This window comes from Eupeodes corollae, chromosome 3 (assembly GCF_945859685.1).
Source record: "Eupeodes corollae chromosome 3, idEupCoro1.1, whole genome shotgun sequence".
NCBI classification, from domain to species: Eukaryota; Metazoa; Arthropoda; class Insecta; order Diptera; family Syrphidae; genus Eupeodes; species Eupeodes corollae.
The window spans coordinates 67,052,956-67,072,589 of record NC_079149.1 but is presented as its reverse complement, the minus strand read 5'-3'; the positions used below and the strand labels follow the sequence as shown (position 1 = coordinate 67,072,589).

The following is a 19,634-nucleotide window of genomic DNA, read 5'->3' as shown; positions in this document are numbered from 1 at the left end:
GTCTCTGTCGTTCTTATGTTAATTGTTGATGAAAGAATAGATGCAAACATGGGAATAATAGTAAATTTAAGGATGGTTGTTTTTTATGGAAGGATGTTAAAGTTGATTGCCACGTTATGCAGGGTTGTTTGTTGTTTGTGCAAGTTATGTATAAATGACATCGTTTTTATTGGGTAGGTACATCCTAATTTTTATGAAGGGCGAATAATAGATACTTGAAAATTGAGTTGATTTAGTTATGTTGCTGTGTCATATACATCAAAGGTTTGCACTCGGTACGATTCACTGCCTATGTTTAAATGTAAATTTATGCATTTACATTCACCTATATACAAAAACAGATGCCATATTAGGTAGTAAATAACTGTGACCTTTAAGGTGGAAAATATTAATTTCGGCTCAGATTTATTGGTTGATAAATCTTTTGGCTGAAATTGGAAAGGATTTTTCACTTTAAGCTTGAATAGAATAATATCGACATCAATTATCTTACATTTGATATCTTTTTTAATACATGCACTCCTCGTGAACTGAATAAACATACATATGATTAAGGATTTGTTGGAAACTGTCTCCAAATATTGATGATTATTGATAAAACAAGATTTCCAAAAGATTTATTTAAAACAACCATTAGTTTTTCTTTCGCCCACATTTAAGGCTCTCTATTAGAAAAAAAAATCAATTTTGTGTGTGTCAATTGAATAGATACAAAAAATGTAATTGTGAATTATAAGAAATTGAATCACACAGCATTTTATTAAAACTATTTAACGAAATTTAGTGCCAAGCTTAGGTATTTTATTGCAGAAATTAAGGATTCTTTTTGAGAGAGGGTCGAATTGCTGTACTTGCGCACTTTTTTACACTTTCAAAACGATTTTTATTTTTCAGCCAAATTGACAGCATTTTAAAATACAAAATTTTGATATACAGTTTTTTGAGATACAGCATTTTAATCATGCAGTATTTTGTACATACAGTATTTCGAACCCAACAACATTTTTTTCTTCAAAAACCATCCCTAAATATTTTCAATGATGTTCAGATCAGGTGAGTATACGGCAGCAATTGATGGAACTGCACATTTTTGCTCTTCTCTTTGCGGTTTTAACAAGCGCCCCGAGTGAATAACCTCTTTATCATGGTGGTACTCGTATATCAAGTTTATGAGTTTAAAAATGTTAGAAAATTAAGGAAATATTTTACTGTCGCAAATCTTGATTCACAGTCGGATGATTCTTAACAACTTGGAAACTAAATCTATTGCATTAGCGAATTTCAAATAATTACTTGAAAATCAATAATGGCTGAAACAAAAACACGCTTCAGCTTCGGCTTCGCCTGACGATTACGAGTTCAGCCATAGGAATTCAATGCATGCTATCACAACACAATGAACCTTCGATCTCACGTTTCAGTTGACAATCGTAAGGAAATAACGTAATGGTACTCCAAACGGAAGCTCTAATTCAAATTTGCTTTGTCTGACAGCTCTAAAAAAGGGATTCCTATTGGTTATAATAGGCTGTGTAAGCTACTTCTGCGATAAATTAAATTTTTTCGATTTTAAAACTCATACTTTTTTTATTTTGCGAAAAAATAACAGCTGCTAATGACCGAAGTTCCATTTTAGAAATGTCATATTGGAAGTTTCATTTAAAGTAACCTCGAATCAGGCCCAACGTAACGCAGACGAAGCCGAAGCTAAAGCGTGTTTGTGTTTCAGCCATAAAATCAAATTCTTATGGTACAAACTTATACATGTTTGTAATGATCAATGGTTTTTAAAAGTGGCTTCTTAAGTAGAGTAGAGTACAATTTGTTTTTTTTTTTAAATTAATACATTTATAGCCAATTCTTTGACAAAGGTCTAAAATCAATTTAAAACTCGATTTAATAACTATTGGTTTATCTTTAAAATTTGGTTTTAAAAAATATGCACAACTCGAGCATTCCTTCACTTTCTACAATTTCAGTGTACATTTATTATTGAGTTTTAAAGACTTTTAGATACATACATATAACTCAGTTTAATAAAGCAAAGTTCTAACCCCTAATAAACTATTTTCATAACAAGAAGTACGATTTTTGACATACATTTCTGACATTCTATAGAATAATAATAGGTCCGGTCGCGTACTTTCTGGACTAAAATTCGTAAAAAGAGATATTTTAAAGAGGGCGGAAAGAATTCTCTCACAAAAAGACAAAACTACAAAAAAGTAAGCGGACAAAACAAATTTTTCCCACAATTTGACTGTCAAAAAAATATAAATTTTGAAAAATCATCGTTTCATTTCGTGTTTAGATTTTATTTATTTTTTTATGTAAATGAAAAATCAAAACAACATGAACTTCAAGCAACATCATGCTGGTCCATTTTTTTTAATGAAAAACTTGATTAGATTGAAACTTTAAAATTGAAATCTTGTTGCTGTTCTTTGGAAAATATTTTTAATTTTATAAGTGACAGAAAAAGCAAGCAATTTATTTGAAGTTCTATCAAATTTGACACTTCACAAATCAGCCCAAAGAAATTTCTTGAGCTAAAATTCGTTGGTTGGGAAATATTTTAGTCTCTCGTGAGCGCTCTCTTTTACGAAAAACTACAAAATTTTAGTCTAGGGATCTTGAAACGTCGAGAAATGTCAACATTTTCAATTTGATAAATCGAACCCATTACAATAACTTCCTATGAGAATTTAAAAATAAAAATTGAAATGTCAAAACATTTAGGCAAATATTGATATTTTGCTGGATGTTGGAATGATACCACCTAACAGGAAAGAAAAGCTCTACTTAACCGGAATCGACCCCTCTGAAATAGATGAGAACGATTTGTATCAAAGGAATTGATTTGAGAAAAAATTGTCATGTTTATGATTGACCTTTTAAATATTGAAGATCCAAATTCAATAAAAGGTGCGACTTACAATTTCTCAACTAACAGCAAACAGAATAATTTAAAGGATTTCAAAGATTTTGGCTCTTCAGCTGATGCATTTTATTTTGTTCCCCTCTACAAGCCATTTTATATAAGTTTAAGTGAAATTGTGTTAGAATTGTAGTAGAATATACCTGAAACACTAAACAGAGCTGCCAATTTCTTTATGAATGGCAGCTGTGTTTAACCCAGATGTTAAATTTAGACTCCAGTTCAAATAGACTTGGGTTTTAGATATGCTCCCAATATCTTTATGCAAAACCCCCGATTACGAATCAGTGGCGATATATGCGTTTCTAATTCTAACTCATTCCGATACCACACTTCTTTTAAACAAATTCATTTTGTGTCTTACTTTCAATTCACTAGCGAAAATATAATAGTTCTTTTTAAATAAAATATAAATCCATTAATATTGAAAAATATAAAATACAAACAAATTAATCTGCCCTTAAACTTGAAGCCATCATGTAAATATATTTTCTTCAAATTAATAACTCTCCTATATAGTAGGTACACATTCAGGAAAATGCATTTCCAAGAATATTTCTATAAAAATAAAAACAAAATATTTTGGATTGTTATTATGATACACATGTACCTACAACAACTCGTAAATGCAAAGCTAATGCAAGAACGTTGTTTTAAATGTCGCCATTCTGTTACAAATTAAGGATACCACATGTGATAATGAATCTATAGTCGGGTAAATATATGTATTTCGTCCCGTACCGTCTTGCTATACCAACATATACACATGTGCCTTCTTCGTCTTCCAATAAATTAATGTGTCGATTGATCTTTATGTTTCGATGGCAATTTTCTAAATTTAGAACCGAGACTAATTTTTAACGTCCTTTTCAAGTGCATTTCCACTGGCTCGCTCACACCTATAACTGTAAGGGATCATCTTTTTTGTTTTCTGTTTTTGACTGTTTGTAAAGCGTTGTGAATTTATCAGCCAAAACCATCTGTCTCCGGTATTATGATGGGGCACAAAACACAAGAAAATCATCGTCCATAAAGCAGAAGCAGGGTCCGACATTCGAGATATTTTATTTTTTTTAAATGAAGACAAAGTGTTAATTTTTGAAAAAATCTTTTTCCACAGTTGAGAATACTCACAACTTGTTGATGCTATTGCTATAGTTCTCCTGCTTTTAATTGCAACTAATTATAATGGTGAGCAACAAAAGTGTTGCATAAAAACAGTGCAACGTGATTATCTGCCCACGAGGGAAATTTGTGAGTTCGGTTCTAATGAAATTATCACCTGTGTGATACGTGGAAGGAGAATCGTATATATTTATTTATCCGTCTTCGTCCTTTGAGTTTTATCACTTTAAGACGAATGATTACTATACCAAGAGGAGGTTGTTGTTCCCAGAGTGTCTGATGTCTATACATAAACATATACCATACACATATAAGTACGTTTAATTTGCACAGGAGGTATTAAAATGTAAGAATTTTCATGGGAATCCTAGCAGCTACTCAATCCATAAAGTTTTAATGAAATCTTACGAAGTAATGTATGAATTTGGGATTAATTTTTTCCTTTAGCTTGGGGGTGTTTACAGAATAAAAACCTACAAAACAGACAAACAGAAAAACAAAGACCGAAAGAATAGTCGAAGAAAATTGTCAATATCACCGCAGCAGGTGAGCTATGTACACTGTACAGAACATATCTATTTCTTCGATGAAATAATGAACCTAAAGGGTGCAATTTGAATTCGGATTTTATATTTTAAACGGATTAGATGTCCTTCTTGGCATTGCAAGTTTACATCAGGATTGATTTATTGTACGTACATATACATATTTCGATTGCTAAGGCCTACGTTAATTTTTGTGTTCTTTTATTCCACCGCAACGCCCGCCTGCACGGTTTGACGAGCAGTGGTAATCTGATAATCCTGCTAGTGCTATAGTGTTATAGATATGCAAAAAGGTTGCTTTGTAAAGGAAGTCCAACACAATATACATAAGATGACTTGGTGTTAGTATGAACGGATTTATTGGAAAATGTAATAAAAAGGTAGGGTTTTGTGTGTGGTTTATGATCTCAATTGGTGTGTGGTAAAATTAAAATACAAGTTAACCTGCCCACAAAGAAAGAAACCTTTTGATGAAAAATTGAGTATTGGTTCAAACAAGGTGCAATAATAAAAATAGATACGCTTTAATTTATTCAGATCACAAAAATACATTTTAATTTATGCATATATGTTATCTTCTAACAATCTTTCGAAATGAATAGTTAATAGTGCATGTTTAACCCATATTTTCTCAACATTCATACTTGTGTTCTAAAAAACTTTATAAAAATATAATAAACATAAAAAGCATAATGTGATTTCTTCACCTGAACAAATAAGGCTATATAGATAAGTTCGTCGAACCCAGCTTAATATGTGCCAAATAGACAATACCTTCATTAAGTCATTATACTTTAGAAAAAAAACACACTTTATAAATCCGCACATACCCCCGGCAGCATCATTTTGCTCCACACTATTGTGCTACCTATTAAATTGTATCCTAACTTTTATCACAGCTGGCAACTGCTTAACATATTTTAAAGAAAAAAAATCACTCCATGAAGTTGTTATAAGTCAAAATTTGACAAGTTATATACTTTTAACTGTTGTTTAATTCCAAAAATCAATTTAAAATAATTTAAATTCCTGTAGATTGTAAGAAAAAAACGAAACATAACTTACCTGTCGAACTTGTTTGTACTGTTCCTCAAAACTCCAGCCATTATTCTGTTGTGAAGAGTTGGATGTTTCGCTGGATGTCGATGAGTTAGACGCTGGGTTAACTAAATAAAAAAAGACATAAAGTTACGAAAATCATTAGATTTTAATAGTCTTTTATTTATAACTTAAGATAAAACATTTTCACGTAATATTTTTGACAGAATTTTTTAACGAAAATTAGAAAAAATTGCATTTCAATAAAAATGTATTTTATTTTAGCTATGAACCTTCAATAAAATAAGAAAACTCAATAAATATAATATTTCACAACTCTTATATATTTTATAGGTTACCACTTTTCATTAAAACCCTGTAGATCGCGTTATGATTTTGAAATTTACCTACAAATTAATTTTGTTACATTTACAGGACCTAATTTCTGACTTACGATTTGTTTTTTAAGTCTTGAAAGCCTTTCCAACTAACTTCAAAAAATGTTAAATAAATCTTGTATACACAATTACCCATTAAATAAATAAATTTAAATTAAAATAATTTTAATTTAAATTTAAGAATTGAATCGAGGAAAATAAAGATGTTAAGACATTCTGAATGAATTATGGAAGTGAATTGAATTATATGTCTAAATTCTAGACGCAAGAATTTATTTTACTACTTTTTTACTGTTGTGTGAAAAAGGATATTTTAAATATCAAAAATTAATCATGAAAGGAACTTATTTCGAAAAGAAAGAGGTTGGGATGCGACCCACGCACTGATAACTTTCCATCCCGTCTGTCAATTTGTTTTGCTTAAAAGTTTGTGGGTTATCGTGTGGTGTCAAAAAAGTTGTCAGTTGAATTATTCTTAAAAATTTTAAAATTACCAACAATATTTGTCTAGTTTTGTTAAATAGATTTTTAGTCGAAAATAATTTTTTACCAATTTTAGTAGCATTTCTTAAATCATCAAGAAACGAACATCAATTTTTACCAAATTTGCGTACTATTTCTTGTAGATCTTATTTTTGTATGAAAGAACAGAGTGTTGGATTTTTATAAAAAAGAAAAACTACTTAATAAGGAAAACAATATTTTCTGTGAAATAAAAAGACAATATTTTATTATTTTTGAAAAGCTATTTGAGTGGAAAGTAAATTCTTAAAAAGTTTTAGTATTGTTTTTTTTTAGGTTTTTATTTTTTGTAAAAAAAACAGTATATTAGATTTTTCTCAAAATTTTACTGAATGTTGACAACAATATTTCAAAGAGACGAAATTAGTTTAAAGCCAATATCTCAAAGTTTTGAAATGATATTTGAGTCGAAAATTAATGATTACAAACTTTTAATGATTTTTTTGGTTCGGTTTTTATTTTTTTGTAAAAAAAACTGTAAATTCAATTTTTCTCAACATTTTTCCAAATGTTAAAAACAGTATTTCCTATAAGTTAAAATTAGTTGGAAGCCATAATCTCAAATTTTTGAAAAGATATTTGAGTTCAAAAATAATTTTTACCAACTTTTGCTAATTTTTTTTCAAGTTTTTATTTTTTTTGTAAAAAAACTGTCGATTAGATTTTCCTCAAAATTTTGCTGAGTGTTGACAACAATATTTTGAAATAGATAAAAGTAGTTTTAAGCCAATATCTCAAAGTTTTGAAAAGATATTTGAGTCGAAATCAATTTTTACCAACTTTTATTTATTTTTTGTTTAGGTTTTTATTTTTTATTTTTAGAAAACTGTTAATTCCATTTTTCTCAAAATTTGTCCTAATGTTGAAAACAATATTTCTTATAAGTTAAAATTATTTAGAAGCTTTTATCTCAAATTTTTGAAAAGATATTTGAGTCGAAAATCATTTTTTACCAACATTCGTTAATTTTTTTCGGTTTTAATTTTTTGTAAGAAAACTGTCAATTTGATTTTTTTTCAAAATTTTACTGAATGTTGACAACAATATTTTTTGAAAGATAAAAGTAAATTAAAGCCAATATCTCAAAGTTTTGAGGTTTTTATTTTTTGTAAAAAAACTGTCAATTCGATATTTCTCAACATTTTTCAGAATGTTGAAAACAACATTTCTTTTAAGATAAAATAAGCCTAAATTTCAAGTTTTTGAAAAGATATTTGAATCGATATCCAATACCAACTTTGAGTAATGTTTTTTTTAATACCAACTTTGAGTAATGTTTTTTTAGATTTTTATTTTTTATAAATGTCAGATGTCAAAAACATTATTTGTCGTTGCATAAAATTGTTTTGGAGATGAAATCATATTTTTGTCGTAAAATTTTGGAGGTGACATTTTTTTTTTGATTTATAACCGTTAAATGGATTTTTTTTTAAAGTATACTTTTTTGATATCACTTTAAAATATATCATATACAATTTATTTCAAGTCCCTAGCGTTTTTTGTTCGTAAGATATTAAGGGTTAACCAACATTTTTACCTTTTTTCAAACTGCTATGGTAAAAAAAAACACAAATGCAATTTGCTTGAGAGCCCTTTCTGCATCTTTCTGCCTTATTATCTGTGTAACAAAATTTATTTGAAATCGATATCTCTTCTGGTTCTTGAGCTATGGACGACGAAAAAAACTTCGCGAACGTACGGACGTACGAACATCTTTCTTAAAATCTTTTATTTCGACTCTAGGGACCTTAAAACGTAGAGAAATGTCAAAATTTTCAATTTGACAAATCGGACCCATTATAATAACTTCCTATGGGAAGTTAATAAAATTGAAAACTAGAATATTTCTTGACTTGACTTGAGTTGAGTTGATGGATTCAAACTTAAATGTAACCTTCTACTTTTATAACAAAGACTATGGCTAAAAATATTACGACTCAATAGGAACCCAATATTTAAAAAATTTTGGACACAAAATTCAAATAATCCTATTCTTCTACTAAATCAAAATAATCTAAATTAAAAAACTAGAAAACTTATTTACGGAAAAATCAAACATTTAAGGAAACCTTACCATCTTTTGTGCTTGGTGCTGAGGGTGATGTAAACGAGAAACCATTTGACATCGATTGGGAACTCGTTTGTGGTTGAGACTGTTGCGAAAGCTGCTGCGTTGATGACAGCAAGCTAGAGGGTTGTTGAGGCTGTGGTGACTGCTGCGATAGATTCTGCGGGGAGTGGCTGAATGTGTTGTGTGAAGTTGGCGGGATTGTGAATGCCGTATTTATGGGTGTTGGAATGACATTTGAGCCAAAGTTACTATGTGGTGGGTACTCTTGATCCTGTATTTGTGTTGTTTTTGTTTATATTTTATTAACATTTTTTAAACATTTTTAAAATAACTATGTTACAATTGGTAAAAAAAAACTTAAATTAACTCACCATGAGGCCCACTTTCATGTCGCGAACTTGCATCTTCAATTTCTCCAACACATCATTGTGCTGTTGCTGTAGGTTTGGTATGCTGTGGAGGCCACCCATACTCATGAAGTTTCCCAGAGCGCCCAGTGGATGATTCGCTCCAAACTGTCCATGATGACTATATGGACACGAAGTCGGCCTTAATACATTATGAATCATATTTCAATGCTACAATAGACAACTACGTACCTCATTGGAATTTCTGTATTATGTTGTTGGTCGGGGCTCCTGCCACCTCCGAGTCCTACGTAGTCCATAGTCATTCCGTTGACCATTGAGGTGTTTAATCGACTGGTGTTTTCGTCATCCATTGATTCACAGTCTCTCATGTCGTCCTCAGAGTGTTCGTCGTTCGACTGCAATGAATGAATGAAGAAGGAAGAGAAATATTAAAACGCATCCAGAACAATCTATGGAATTATTGCTTCGATTTATTGGTACATTTATTGGAACAAGCTAGACTATAATTCCGATTATGCATTTGGAGCATAAGAACATGATGCAGATCAACTTGACTTTCGTCGTTGTCAACGTTTCTTTGGAGCAGTTTAATTTTGTTGTGCAACATGAAAATGCTTGCTGCGATTCAATCGAGTGCCATTTGTTCATAATTTCAGATTGGTAACGCATGGTGTGCGAAAGGAAATATGGTTTAGTAGCGTTTTGACAGCCCCGGTGATGCACTTTAATCAGAGAATGTAACGTGACAAAGGAACGAATGGATATTTCAATAATATAAAGCAATTGGACATGGTAGATGTGCGATGTTGCAAAAACCTCCATTTATTTTTGCTTAATTAATTTATGGTTTAATTAGAGCTTACAAGGTGAACTTAAGGTTCAATATCATATCTATAAATATATATTATGCTATCTAAGTCGTTTTGGAGAATGAATATTATCTCTTCACAACTGGACTGCAAAATATTCAAATGGAAACGTATAATTGGCAAGACTTAAACGAAACGATAGCTTTCTTAGATTGAAATATAAAAATTCATGTAACATTAAATCTTTTTATCAACATAAAGCACTTAATGTCACGAGATTAAAACATATCATAGATTAGCAAACGTTTAATTAATTTTTCCACTTTTTATGCTACAATTATATAATTCACCTCTTAATTATTTTGTTTGGACTTTCTACTTTCCCATTTATGGATTTTTTGATTTTACTCTAAGGAAGTCATTTGAACTCAAGTTCAGTTCAAGAGAAAAATTATGCAATCGGGTAAGTTGAATCCACTCCTTAAATGGCGATGCTTCTTTTCTTAAAAGAACCTTCATGATAGATGTGTGAAGATTTGAACTTGGTTTACTCATCACTCTTGTTAGAAAATCTGCATGCAATTTAAAATTTTTAATTTAAATCGGCGCAATTCCAGACTCAACATGAATTGCATAGGTTGGAGTCGAATTGGGTTACCGAAATAATCTTTTGAAAAAGAGGCGTTGTATCAACTCAAATTCTTCAAAAAAGGTGTGATCAAAAACTTGAATACCTTAAGACAAACAAGTGTTAATGGTTGCTTGGAGAACTCGGTATTTAGATCCTTAGTCTATGTTTTTGTTTGAGAAGAAAGTTGGCCACATTATGTTAAGAGCTACTTTAGCTTCTTTACTCTTACGCTGAAAATGTTTATGGAAGCTACCGTTAGCAGACATCAACACTCCAAAATATTTGAATTCCTGTACTATACTCGTATTTCAATAGGTTGGTTGTTAAGGAACCACCTTTCTTCTCTCAACCTTCTACAACTCCGTACCTCAAATACTATTATCTTTGTTTTCTCTGAGTTGAGTTTATTTTAAGGTCCCAGATATTGCAGTACGTTTGGATTTGAACCTGGATAGAAATTGATTTTCCGCTAGCATAACCATAACTAGCATAACTTGTCTCACACTTTTTTACTGTTATTTTAAAGGTTGATGCTCTATAGTGAAATAGCCAGCTGCATTCCTTCCTTTAAACAGTTCAACCACAATACTCGAGCTTCTAGGAATGCTTATCAGTATACCCTCGAGTCCAACTTCGGCCGTACTGTCAAATACAAAGATTCGTTCTTTGGCCGTACTACGCGAATGTTGAATACCTTATCACACTCTGTTTTTGCTAGTCATTGCAATATTCAGGAGTTCAAAACCAATGTGCACCAACATCTCCTTTTAAACCCTCTCTCATCGTTCTAGTGCTCACACTGTGCCTCTGCATAATAAGGGTAGTAATATCACCTTGAGTGTGTTAGGTTAGGTTAGGTTAACGTGGCTGCGGATTTAGAATCCACACACTTAGGCCAAGAGAAAGGCCCATTGTGATACCACATGAATCTAGAGAATTACTTCTAACTAGTAGAACCATTTTGAGCTTTTTATAAAGCGAAGAAGATATTTAATATCCTTTTTAGCTAGTTCGCTGGGATTATCAAAAGAGTAGTCCCCCAGATGAAGTTTGCGTCTGAGTGAAAGAGCAGGGCAAGTGCATAAGAGATGAGAGATTGTTTCCTCTTCTTCTTCGTCCATGCAGCTCTTACAGAAGTCATTTGAGGCTACGCCAAGTCGTATTGCGTGTCTACCTATAAGACAGTGTCCTGTAAGGACACCTTCTAGAGAGCTAATATGAAGTCTGCTTTGAGATAACAAGTCTTTAGAGCGCTTTAGGTCCAGTGAAGGCCATATAAGTTTTGTGGCTGCGCATGTTGGTAAGCTGTGCCACCTAGAATTTGCTATCGCAAAAGCTGTTTCTTTTAGCATAAGTTTACATGTAGCTATCGGTATACCTATCTTCTCCCTTTCAGGTGAAATAGGTTTGACGGTTCCATTTTTAGCGAGTTCATCGGCTCTACAATTACCTATGATGTCTCTGTGGCCCGGCACCCAACAGAGGTGAATGTTAAATTGCTGCGCCATCTCCATAAAAGACGATCGACAATCTAGGGCCGTCAAAGATTTGGTCGAGACACCGTCAAGGGATTTGATAGCAGCTTGACTGTCAGAGAAGATGCGGATATCAGAAGTTGATATCACGTTTTCTCTTAGCCAGGAGAGAACCTCTTTGATCGCCAAAATTTCCGCTTGAAAAACGCTACAATGATTAGGGAGGCGGAATGAGATGCTTAGATTTAGCTTTTCTGAGTACACACCACTCCCTCATTTGTCTTAGATCCATCTGTATAAAAATGAATACTTTTGTTATCCAGGAGTTTTTTGTCTTCCCATTCATCTCTGGATGGAATGGATACCTGGAAGTTTTTTCCAAATAGAGGTTTAGGTATAGTGTAGTCTATGTACTTTGGTATAGAAGCAAAGAGGTTCAAAATGATGGAGTGTCACACATGAGTGTGTGCTTATTATAAAAAAAAGTCATCCGCATAAAGAAGAACTTTTATACGAATATCAGAAAAATAAACTCCACCGGGTAAATTATCTGAAATATCATCAATGTAGAGGGCAAACAAGATTGGGCTGAGGATACATCCTTGGGGAACACCTGCAGTCGTTTGAAACCTCGGACCCATCCCGAACTGTAGCATAAGTTTTACATACAAATTTTTCGTAGATATTTATAAATTTTGTAGATCAAGAGCAGCTTTTAAGTCGATAAAGCAAGCCTACATCTTCTTTTTCTTTTGGATAAATTTGTAAGCAATACTCGATAAAGCAAGAATATGCTCAACCGTTGAAAAGCCCTAACGAAAACCAGCTTGCATTATGATAATTGTTAGTAAAACAAAAAGTTTTGTGAGAATTATCTTAAGTGTTTCCACTTAATGCTCGCCACTGCTTGTGGCATACCTTGATGGTCCTTATTTTCAAATACGCTGAGCCATAATTGAAAACGTTATGTGCTGAATTAATTCATAGGCCAAATATTAAATACTCAAAGAAATAAGGTTCTTAGACTCGGTTTATTTAAAAAATATCTATAGTTATTGAAAAATCAAAACTGACAATGACAAAATTCCAGAATCTGAAACAAACAATCTTACAGGGAACTATGAAAATAGTAAATTATTCATGAACACTTTGTTTTATAAAACCCAGATCTAGGTCCTTGAAATAAACTCAATTGGAAATTAACACTGAGTTCTAGAAAATTATAGTGAGGGAAGAAAATTAGAGTTTTTAAAAACAAAGTTTCAAAAAAAATCGAGATTAAATAGATAGAGTTTTAAATTAATTTTATAATTGGCTTATTTTATTTTTTAAATACAAAATCCTTTTTTGATTAACAAGCAAACAATTAAGTTCGAAAGATTGATATTCAAAAAATAGGTTTATGTTTTGTTTAGAATTAAACTTTTTACTATTAAAATTATGCATTCAAATCGATATTTTGGTATACGAAATTAACGAAGTTCCAATGTTCAATTTTATTTGAATAAATTAAACTTTAAACTATTTATATTTTGTATTTACTTTTTTATTTTGTTATCAATAGTTATTTTGTCTTAAATACTTGCTTGTTCCTTCCAAACAAAACTTTAAAGCGAAAAATTAACAACCACACGGGTAAAACTCGTAAAAAGTATTTGTATTAAATTAAATAAATTCTACAAAAAAACCACACAAAAAAATGATAAGAACTGAATATAAAAATTCTAATATAATTTAATTAGTTTTTAATGTTTACAAAGAAAATTGTCCGATACTTATTTAAATAAATTACGATCGTTACTATACAGCTACTACATACATACATATGTGTTTTATTATGTATTCTATATCTATACATAAATATTTCATTTAAAAATAAAATAAATTGTCTTATTATTCTTTTAAATGTTTTCATGACAGCATTGATTTATGAGTGTTGTCGCATTAATGCCGACTATAGAGGTTAGTTGACATATATTGCAATCGAAATAAAACAAAAATGTACCAACCGTTCACGGAATAATGCATTAACAAATGAAATAAATTTATATATTTCTTATCTTTGTAATTAACCTTTGCTGATGACTCTATACCTGGGTGCATTAAATTGCTTTATTTCCATGCACGTCTTCGTTTGCAATCAAATTGATTTGTTAAAGTAAATTACTTGTATTATGCATAAAAACTCTTAAAAAACGTGGATGGGTATTAGGTTTTTCGATTTAAATTTTGTTTAAAAGATATCATTTACGCTACGTTGTATAAAAATAATAATAATTGCTTTTTGCGATAAATTAGCTTAGTTTTTTTTTGAAAGTTCTCTCTCAAGTCAGGCTTAGAGCCTGAAAAGTTAATGTTAATAATTTTTATGATTTGGGACAAACAAGTACCTTAAAAAATTTGCGTGTGTTCAGATTTGCAAGACTTTTCGATTTGAAAGAGTTGAATTATTTAATGATCAAGTCACCAAATTCCTTAACCCTTAACAAAACACCGTAAAATAATACCCAAAACAGTATATTTAATAGCATTCCCAGTTAACAGAGTGTGGCGAGGCATTCCACATTCGCATAGTACGGCCAAAGAACGAATCTCTGTACTTGACAGTACGACCGAAGTTGGGCTCGAGGGTATATTAATGAGCATTCCCAGAAGCGCGAGTATTAGTTGAACTATTTAAGGAGAGGAATGCAATTAGCTATTTCTCTAGAGCATAACCCATTAAAATTAAGGTAGAAGAGGGATAGACAAAAAACCTTTCGACGATGTTTGAAAGACGTTAAAGATCTTATGATGGTATTATCACCAATCAATCTAAATTTATTCCCCATTTTTATTCCCCATTGTACAATGCTGTTTAGCTCGGAATTTAATGAGCTTATGATATTTTGTCGTTGCAGTTCCACACCCGAAGAAGAGGGGTGTGAATGTGAAAATGAATATAAAAAGCTAAGAGTACTATCTTCAGCGAAACAATGTATTGGGTTAGAAGTTGCAGACAAGAGATCATTAATAAAAATGAGAAAGAGTGTTGGAGATAGAACAGAGCCCTGGGGCACAACAGCATTTATTTTGTGGTTTTCACAATTAAATCCATCCAAACGATTCGAAAGGTAATTACTAATCCAATGAAGGAGGGATTCATGAAAATCGAAAGCACGCATTTTCGATAAGAGAGCCTGATGCCAAACCCTGTCAAATGCTTTTGAAATATCAAGTGCAATAATCTTTCTTTCTCCAAAACGATGTAAAGATTTGTTCCACTGTTCGGTGAGATGAACCATGAGATCAGCAGTGGACCTATTGCTAGGAAACAGTATTGTCGGTCATTAAGAAGCTTTTGATCTTCGAGATATTTCTTGAGCTGATAATTAATCAGCATTTCCATGACCTTGGGAAAAAGGGGCGTAAGTGCGATCTCTCGGTTATAAGACGGTGAGAAAGATTCGCTCTTTTTGGGAAGCTTACGCAGTGGTTTTGCCAGTGTTGAAGAACATCTCTTCAGAATAATAGCGGGGATACCATCCGGACCAGCGGATTAATTAATTTTGAGATTTTTTAGGACTCTCGCTATACTACGAGTGCGAAAAAAGATTTGCCTCATAGAATCACTAACTCGCTCAAGTACAGGCGGAGTGAGAACACTCACTGGCAGCGTTAAATTGGCGGCGAACTGCAAAGTGATTAGCTTTCTCTAAAGAGCTAACAAATGGAGTGTCATTAACAACGACCTAGAAACCGAGGAAGAGGAAGAATTCCTCATGTTTCTTACAAATGACCAACCATTTGGGACTTTGCAATATTTGTTTCCGTAATTTTTGGTCATGTATAAATTTGGTCCGTCGAATATGGGCTTGCTTTAACTTATTCCGGTTTTCCTCATTTGGGTTGACTTTAAAACAACGGGAACTTACTTCTTTGACCCTAATAACCTCTTTAAAGCTGATGCTTTTAACCCTATTCGGGATAAAAGTTCTCATTCCCAGGGGAATCAAACGCTGGCGTCAACGTCACTACCGAGGAAGCATAGTGACCAGTTAAAGATCCTAAAATAATTATTGAGGCCGTCCCAGTTGGCTTTTTCGTATTGCCAAACGCTTCTCTTAGGAGCTCTTCCTTTAAACAAGTCAAGAGTGTTTTCTCGATCTACGACGTCCGATATTCGAGTATGGTCGTTGACCAGCAAAAAAAAAGGTCTCTTTGAGTTAACTATGCGTTAGTTTCTATATTTATTGTTTCAGTTCATAGCTAACAAAAATGAACCTCATTATAGAGGACAGAAATATAAAGGTTATCAAACAATTTTATGGCCTTATAATTGCTCGTTTAGATCTTGTGATGTATTGACAAAAATTGTTTACACCAGATCAGAAGACGGTCTTTGATCGAATGAATTTTGTTCGACTTATTTTTTTTTGGGTCAAGGATATCAGAAATGTAGTCTTTCTTAATTCACTAATTTAAAATGAAAATTTCGAATACCAAATTTCAATGGAAATTACATATTAATGGTATCTTCGTAAATGGATAGGTAATTAATAGTAACTGAGTCTCACTTTAAAAGTTCTTTTTTTGAACAGCTTTTATTATTTTTTTCTTAATTTTAAATATTTTTCCATTCTATTAGAAAAAAACACGTTATTATAATATTTTTATATGAAATTTTTATTTCAAAATTTCCTGGATACTAAAGAAAACAAAAGGTATCCTGAGTAATTCAATGACAACTTTGGACACACAAAATATTACACTAATTTTTAAAAGCCGATTTTTGTATTGTGTATGTTTTTTAGAGAAACAAAAAAATGTATGTAGATTATCCCCAGGTTGTCTTAATACCCTGTTTATCTATTTATATGTCAGATAATACGTCTGATACGTTGTTCTAACAAAAACAAATTGGAACCCTGCATTTCGTCGAATCAATTACAACCGATACAACTAGTCCTAGGATCCCATCCGTCTAAAACTTTTTTATTTTTATTTTGAGATTGAATTGGTGTTTCAAATATTTTTAATATTTTGAAACAAATGAATTAACTCTGTTGACATGATCCTACCATTGCCGGAGCCGTAGACTGTCGATTCAGTGGTATTAGAAATATAGTGTTCTAACTAGTGCTCCGCACTATAGCTTATATAAAGAAAGCATCTGGGACGAATTACAGTATTCTGCTAATATCTTTCTGAAATGTTAAGTAAGACATGATTTTTGAAGTTTTGTATTTCTTTTTCACTGATTTTTTTAGAAGGATATATAATTTCACATTCAGTTAAAAACTTTTATTATTCTTAAGACACATTATAAAAACGTGAAATAAAACTTAATTGTGCATTTAGTCCAAGTCGGCGGAAGGTTTTGATATTGCTTAGTTTACTTGGCATCTCTTACTTATTTTTTATTTATAATAATATAAAATTAACGAAAGAAATAAAGCAATTTGAGTACTCTCAGAAAATCAAACTATACCGAAAGCCTTTTTCCAACAATGGTATACCCATACACAAAAACATACAAAACTAATACTTGTTCTAATCTGCAAAGCTACGAAAATGTTAGTCATTTCCTCCATCAAGCAAAACAAACCAAACAATTTGTACTTTTATTTTTGCCAAGAACTGAAATGATGCGCAACTTTCAGAATTGTTCATCAAAATTCCATACAATTTTGTTAAATTTTTTAAAATTTAATTTACTATTTTTACCTAGTTATTTAAGGTTCTCTTTCAGTTCTTAGAGTCTTCGATTAGTTTTGAATTTGGTCTTGCTTAAATATTCCATCCAACATTTACGATGGTATAGAAAAATCGTTAAACAAAAAGTTTCAACCAAAGCAAATATTTTTATATAATGTTCAAATATTTGTTTGGATGAGTACTTCAAGTAAAGGCCATGCGTTTTTTCTGTTCTTTTGCATATTCAGAAAGAAGTCTTTAAATGTGTTTTCTTTTAATTCGTAAAACAATGGATTTTTTAAATTCAAACAACACGAAGTGCATCCTATTTTACTTAATTTCTAAGAATTCTTAAATTTCAATTGATATTAATACTCTCAATAGAGTGGTTATTAAACATATGCTTCGCTTATGTTTAGGATTATTATATTAGGTAGGTACCTAGTTCCACTGCACAACAACAAAATATACCTAATAAATGTCACAGGATTTATACGATTGCACTCTCACTGATGGCAAACACAAAGGACTAGACAAAAATAATAATATACCTACTTGTCTTCTATGCAAACGCAAAGACCCTTTTGCCAAATTTCCCGGAAGTATTGATTCGTTTTATGATCCTTCCATCATGAAAAACGACGCCGCGCCGGCCGCGCCGCGCTACCGCCAGCATCAGCAGCAAGAAAAGAAACGATACCAACAATGTTATTGAAACAAAATGAACGATTCAATAGCTGAACTGATTTCTCTAACGCCACGATGCGGGAATGGCAGCAGCAGCTACAAGTAGCAACAGTACGTTACGTTCGCTTTGTATAGTAGCTAAAATGTAGAAACAAGTCTGCCTACTCGAAGTTGAGTGAATAAATTAAATACAAAGATACAAAATTATAAGCTCTCAACTGCATTATTGCAGGGGATATAAAATATATACGAATAAAAGGCGGAGCTTGTACTTCACATTTTTCATCTTTTGCTTATACCAGTTTATTCGCTTTATTAGCTGCCTTATTTATTTCCATACTTTTGAATCTAGTATCTTATTGCATTCATACGCGATCTGCAGTAATTGAGCTATGGTATTTAAATGATCGCGACATAAGCTTTATAATACTCGTTCTTTGAAATATTTTTTTACCTGTGAGGTTGTCAATTAACGGAGGCAACCATTAGGTATTTTGAAATATGTAAAATGTAATACCTGTCTACTTATGACGGACATTGTATCGAAAATTATTTCATTTATTTATTGAATATATATTATATTTGAATAATTGATAGTTGCTAAATTTATACTTTTTTACTATCTGCGTAGAAATAATTTTTTGGAGTTTGTAAATTTGCAGGATCACATTAAGTTCTTCGTATTATTGTTTTACTTATTTCCTATTTCAAATAGCGCTAAAATAATAATTACACTGAATGCGCACAAACATTTTCGAAAATGCTTTTAACATTTTTTCCAAATATTGAGGGTTTTTGTAACATCTGTGAATGCTAACTACTCATTTAAGTAGTTAAGAAAGCAATTTAAAAAAAAATATCAAAATAAAAGTGCGGGTCTTGCGTTTGCTTGCTTTTAAGGCATTTCATACTTAAAGAAGAAGTTTTTTTAACCAACGGAATAGGTACAGCGCCAGTTCAATAGTTGTTTGTTTTCTTGGATTAGACACCAAGACATAACTGGTCGTGTGGTGCTTGATAAAATTGCTCGAAGTCTTAATGGCTTTTATTTCTACATACAAAATAACGATTCGTACAGATAAAATATAGTGAAAGGTAAAAAGAACTGCAAAATTAAATTAGCGGGAACGCAAGTCTCTCAACAGTTTTAAAAGTTATTAAAATTCGAGCCAACTTAAACCAATAAAACTTAAGAAAAAACCGCTACTTGACAAACAACGGAAAGTAATGCGATTAGAGTTTTTCAAAACTCAAATAATCTGAAAAAATAATGGTATACAGAGTTTTTTTTAAGACGATCGAACTATTAAATTTCGGTGGTCCTGATGGGCCAACCTTTTAGTGTTAC

The 19,634-nt window shown here is 31.6% G+C and overlaps 1 protein-coding gene across 6 annotated transcripts in view; it reads right to left on the bottom strand.

Annotated features, from left to right (window-relative positions):
• LOC129950092 (protein dead ringer) overlaps positions 1-19,634 on the bottom strand; it is an 86,543-nt gene that overhangs the window by 47,239 nt on the left and 19,670 nt on the right. For 4 of the 6 annotated variants that reach the window (XM_056061898.1, XM_056061895.1, XM_056061899.1 and 1 more), the window contains exons 2-5: positions 9,237-9,403; positions 9,009-9,186; positions 8,641-8,908; positions 5,674-5,774 (exon numbers count right to left, since the gene is read on the bottom strand). In XM_056061898.1, the coding sequence (XP_055917873.1) occupies positions 5,674-5,774; positions 8,641-8,908; positions 9,009-9,186; positions 9,237-9,403 (714 nt within the window). The remainder of the gene's footprint in view (positions 1-5,673; positions 5,775-8,640; positions 8,909-9,008; positions 9,187-9,236; positions 9,404-19,634) is intronic. The other 2 variants (XM_056061897.1, XM_056061900.1) reach the window with 1 other exon arrangement.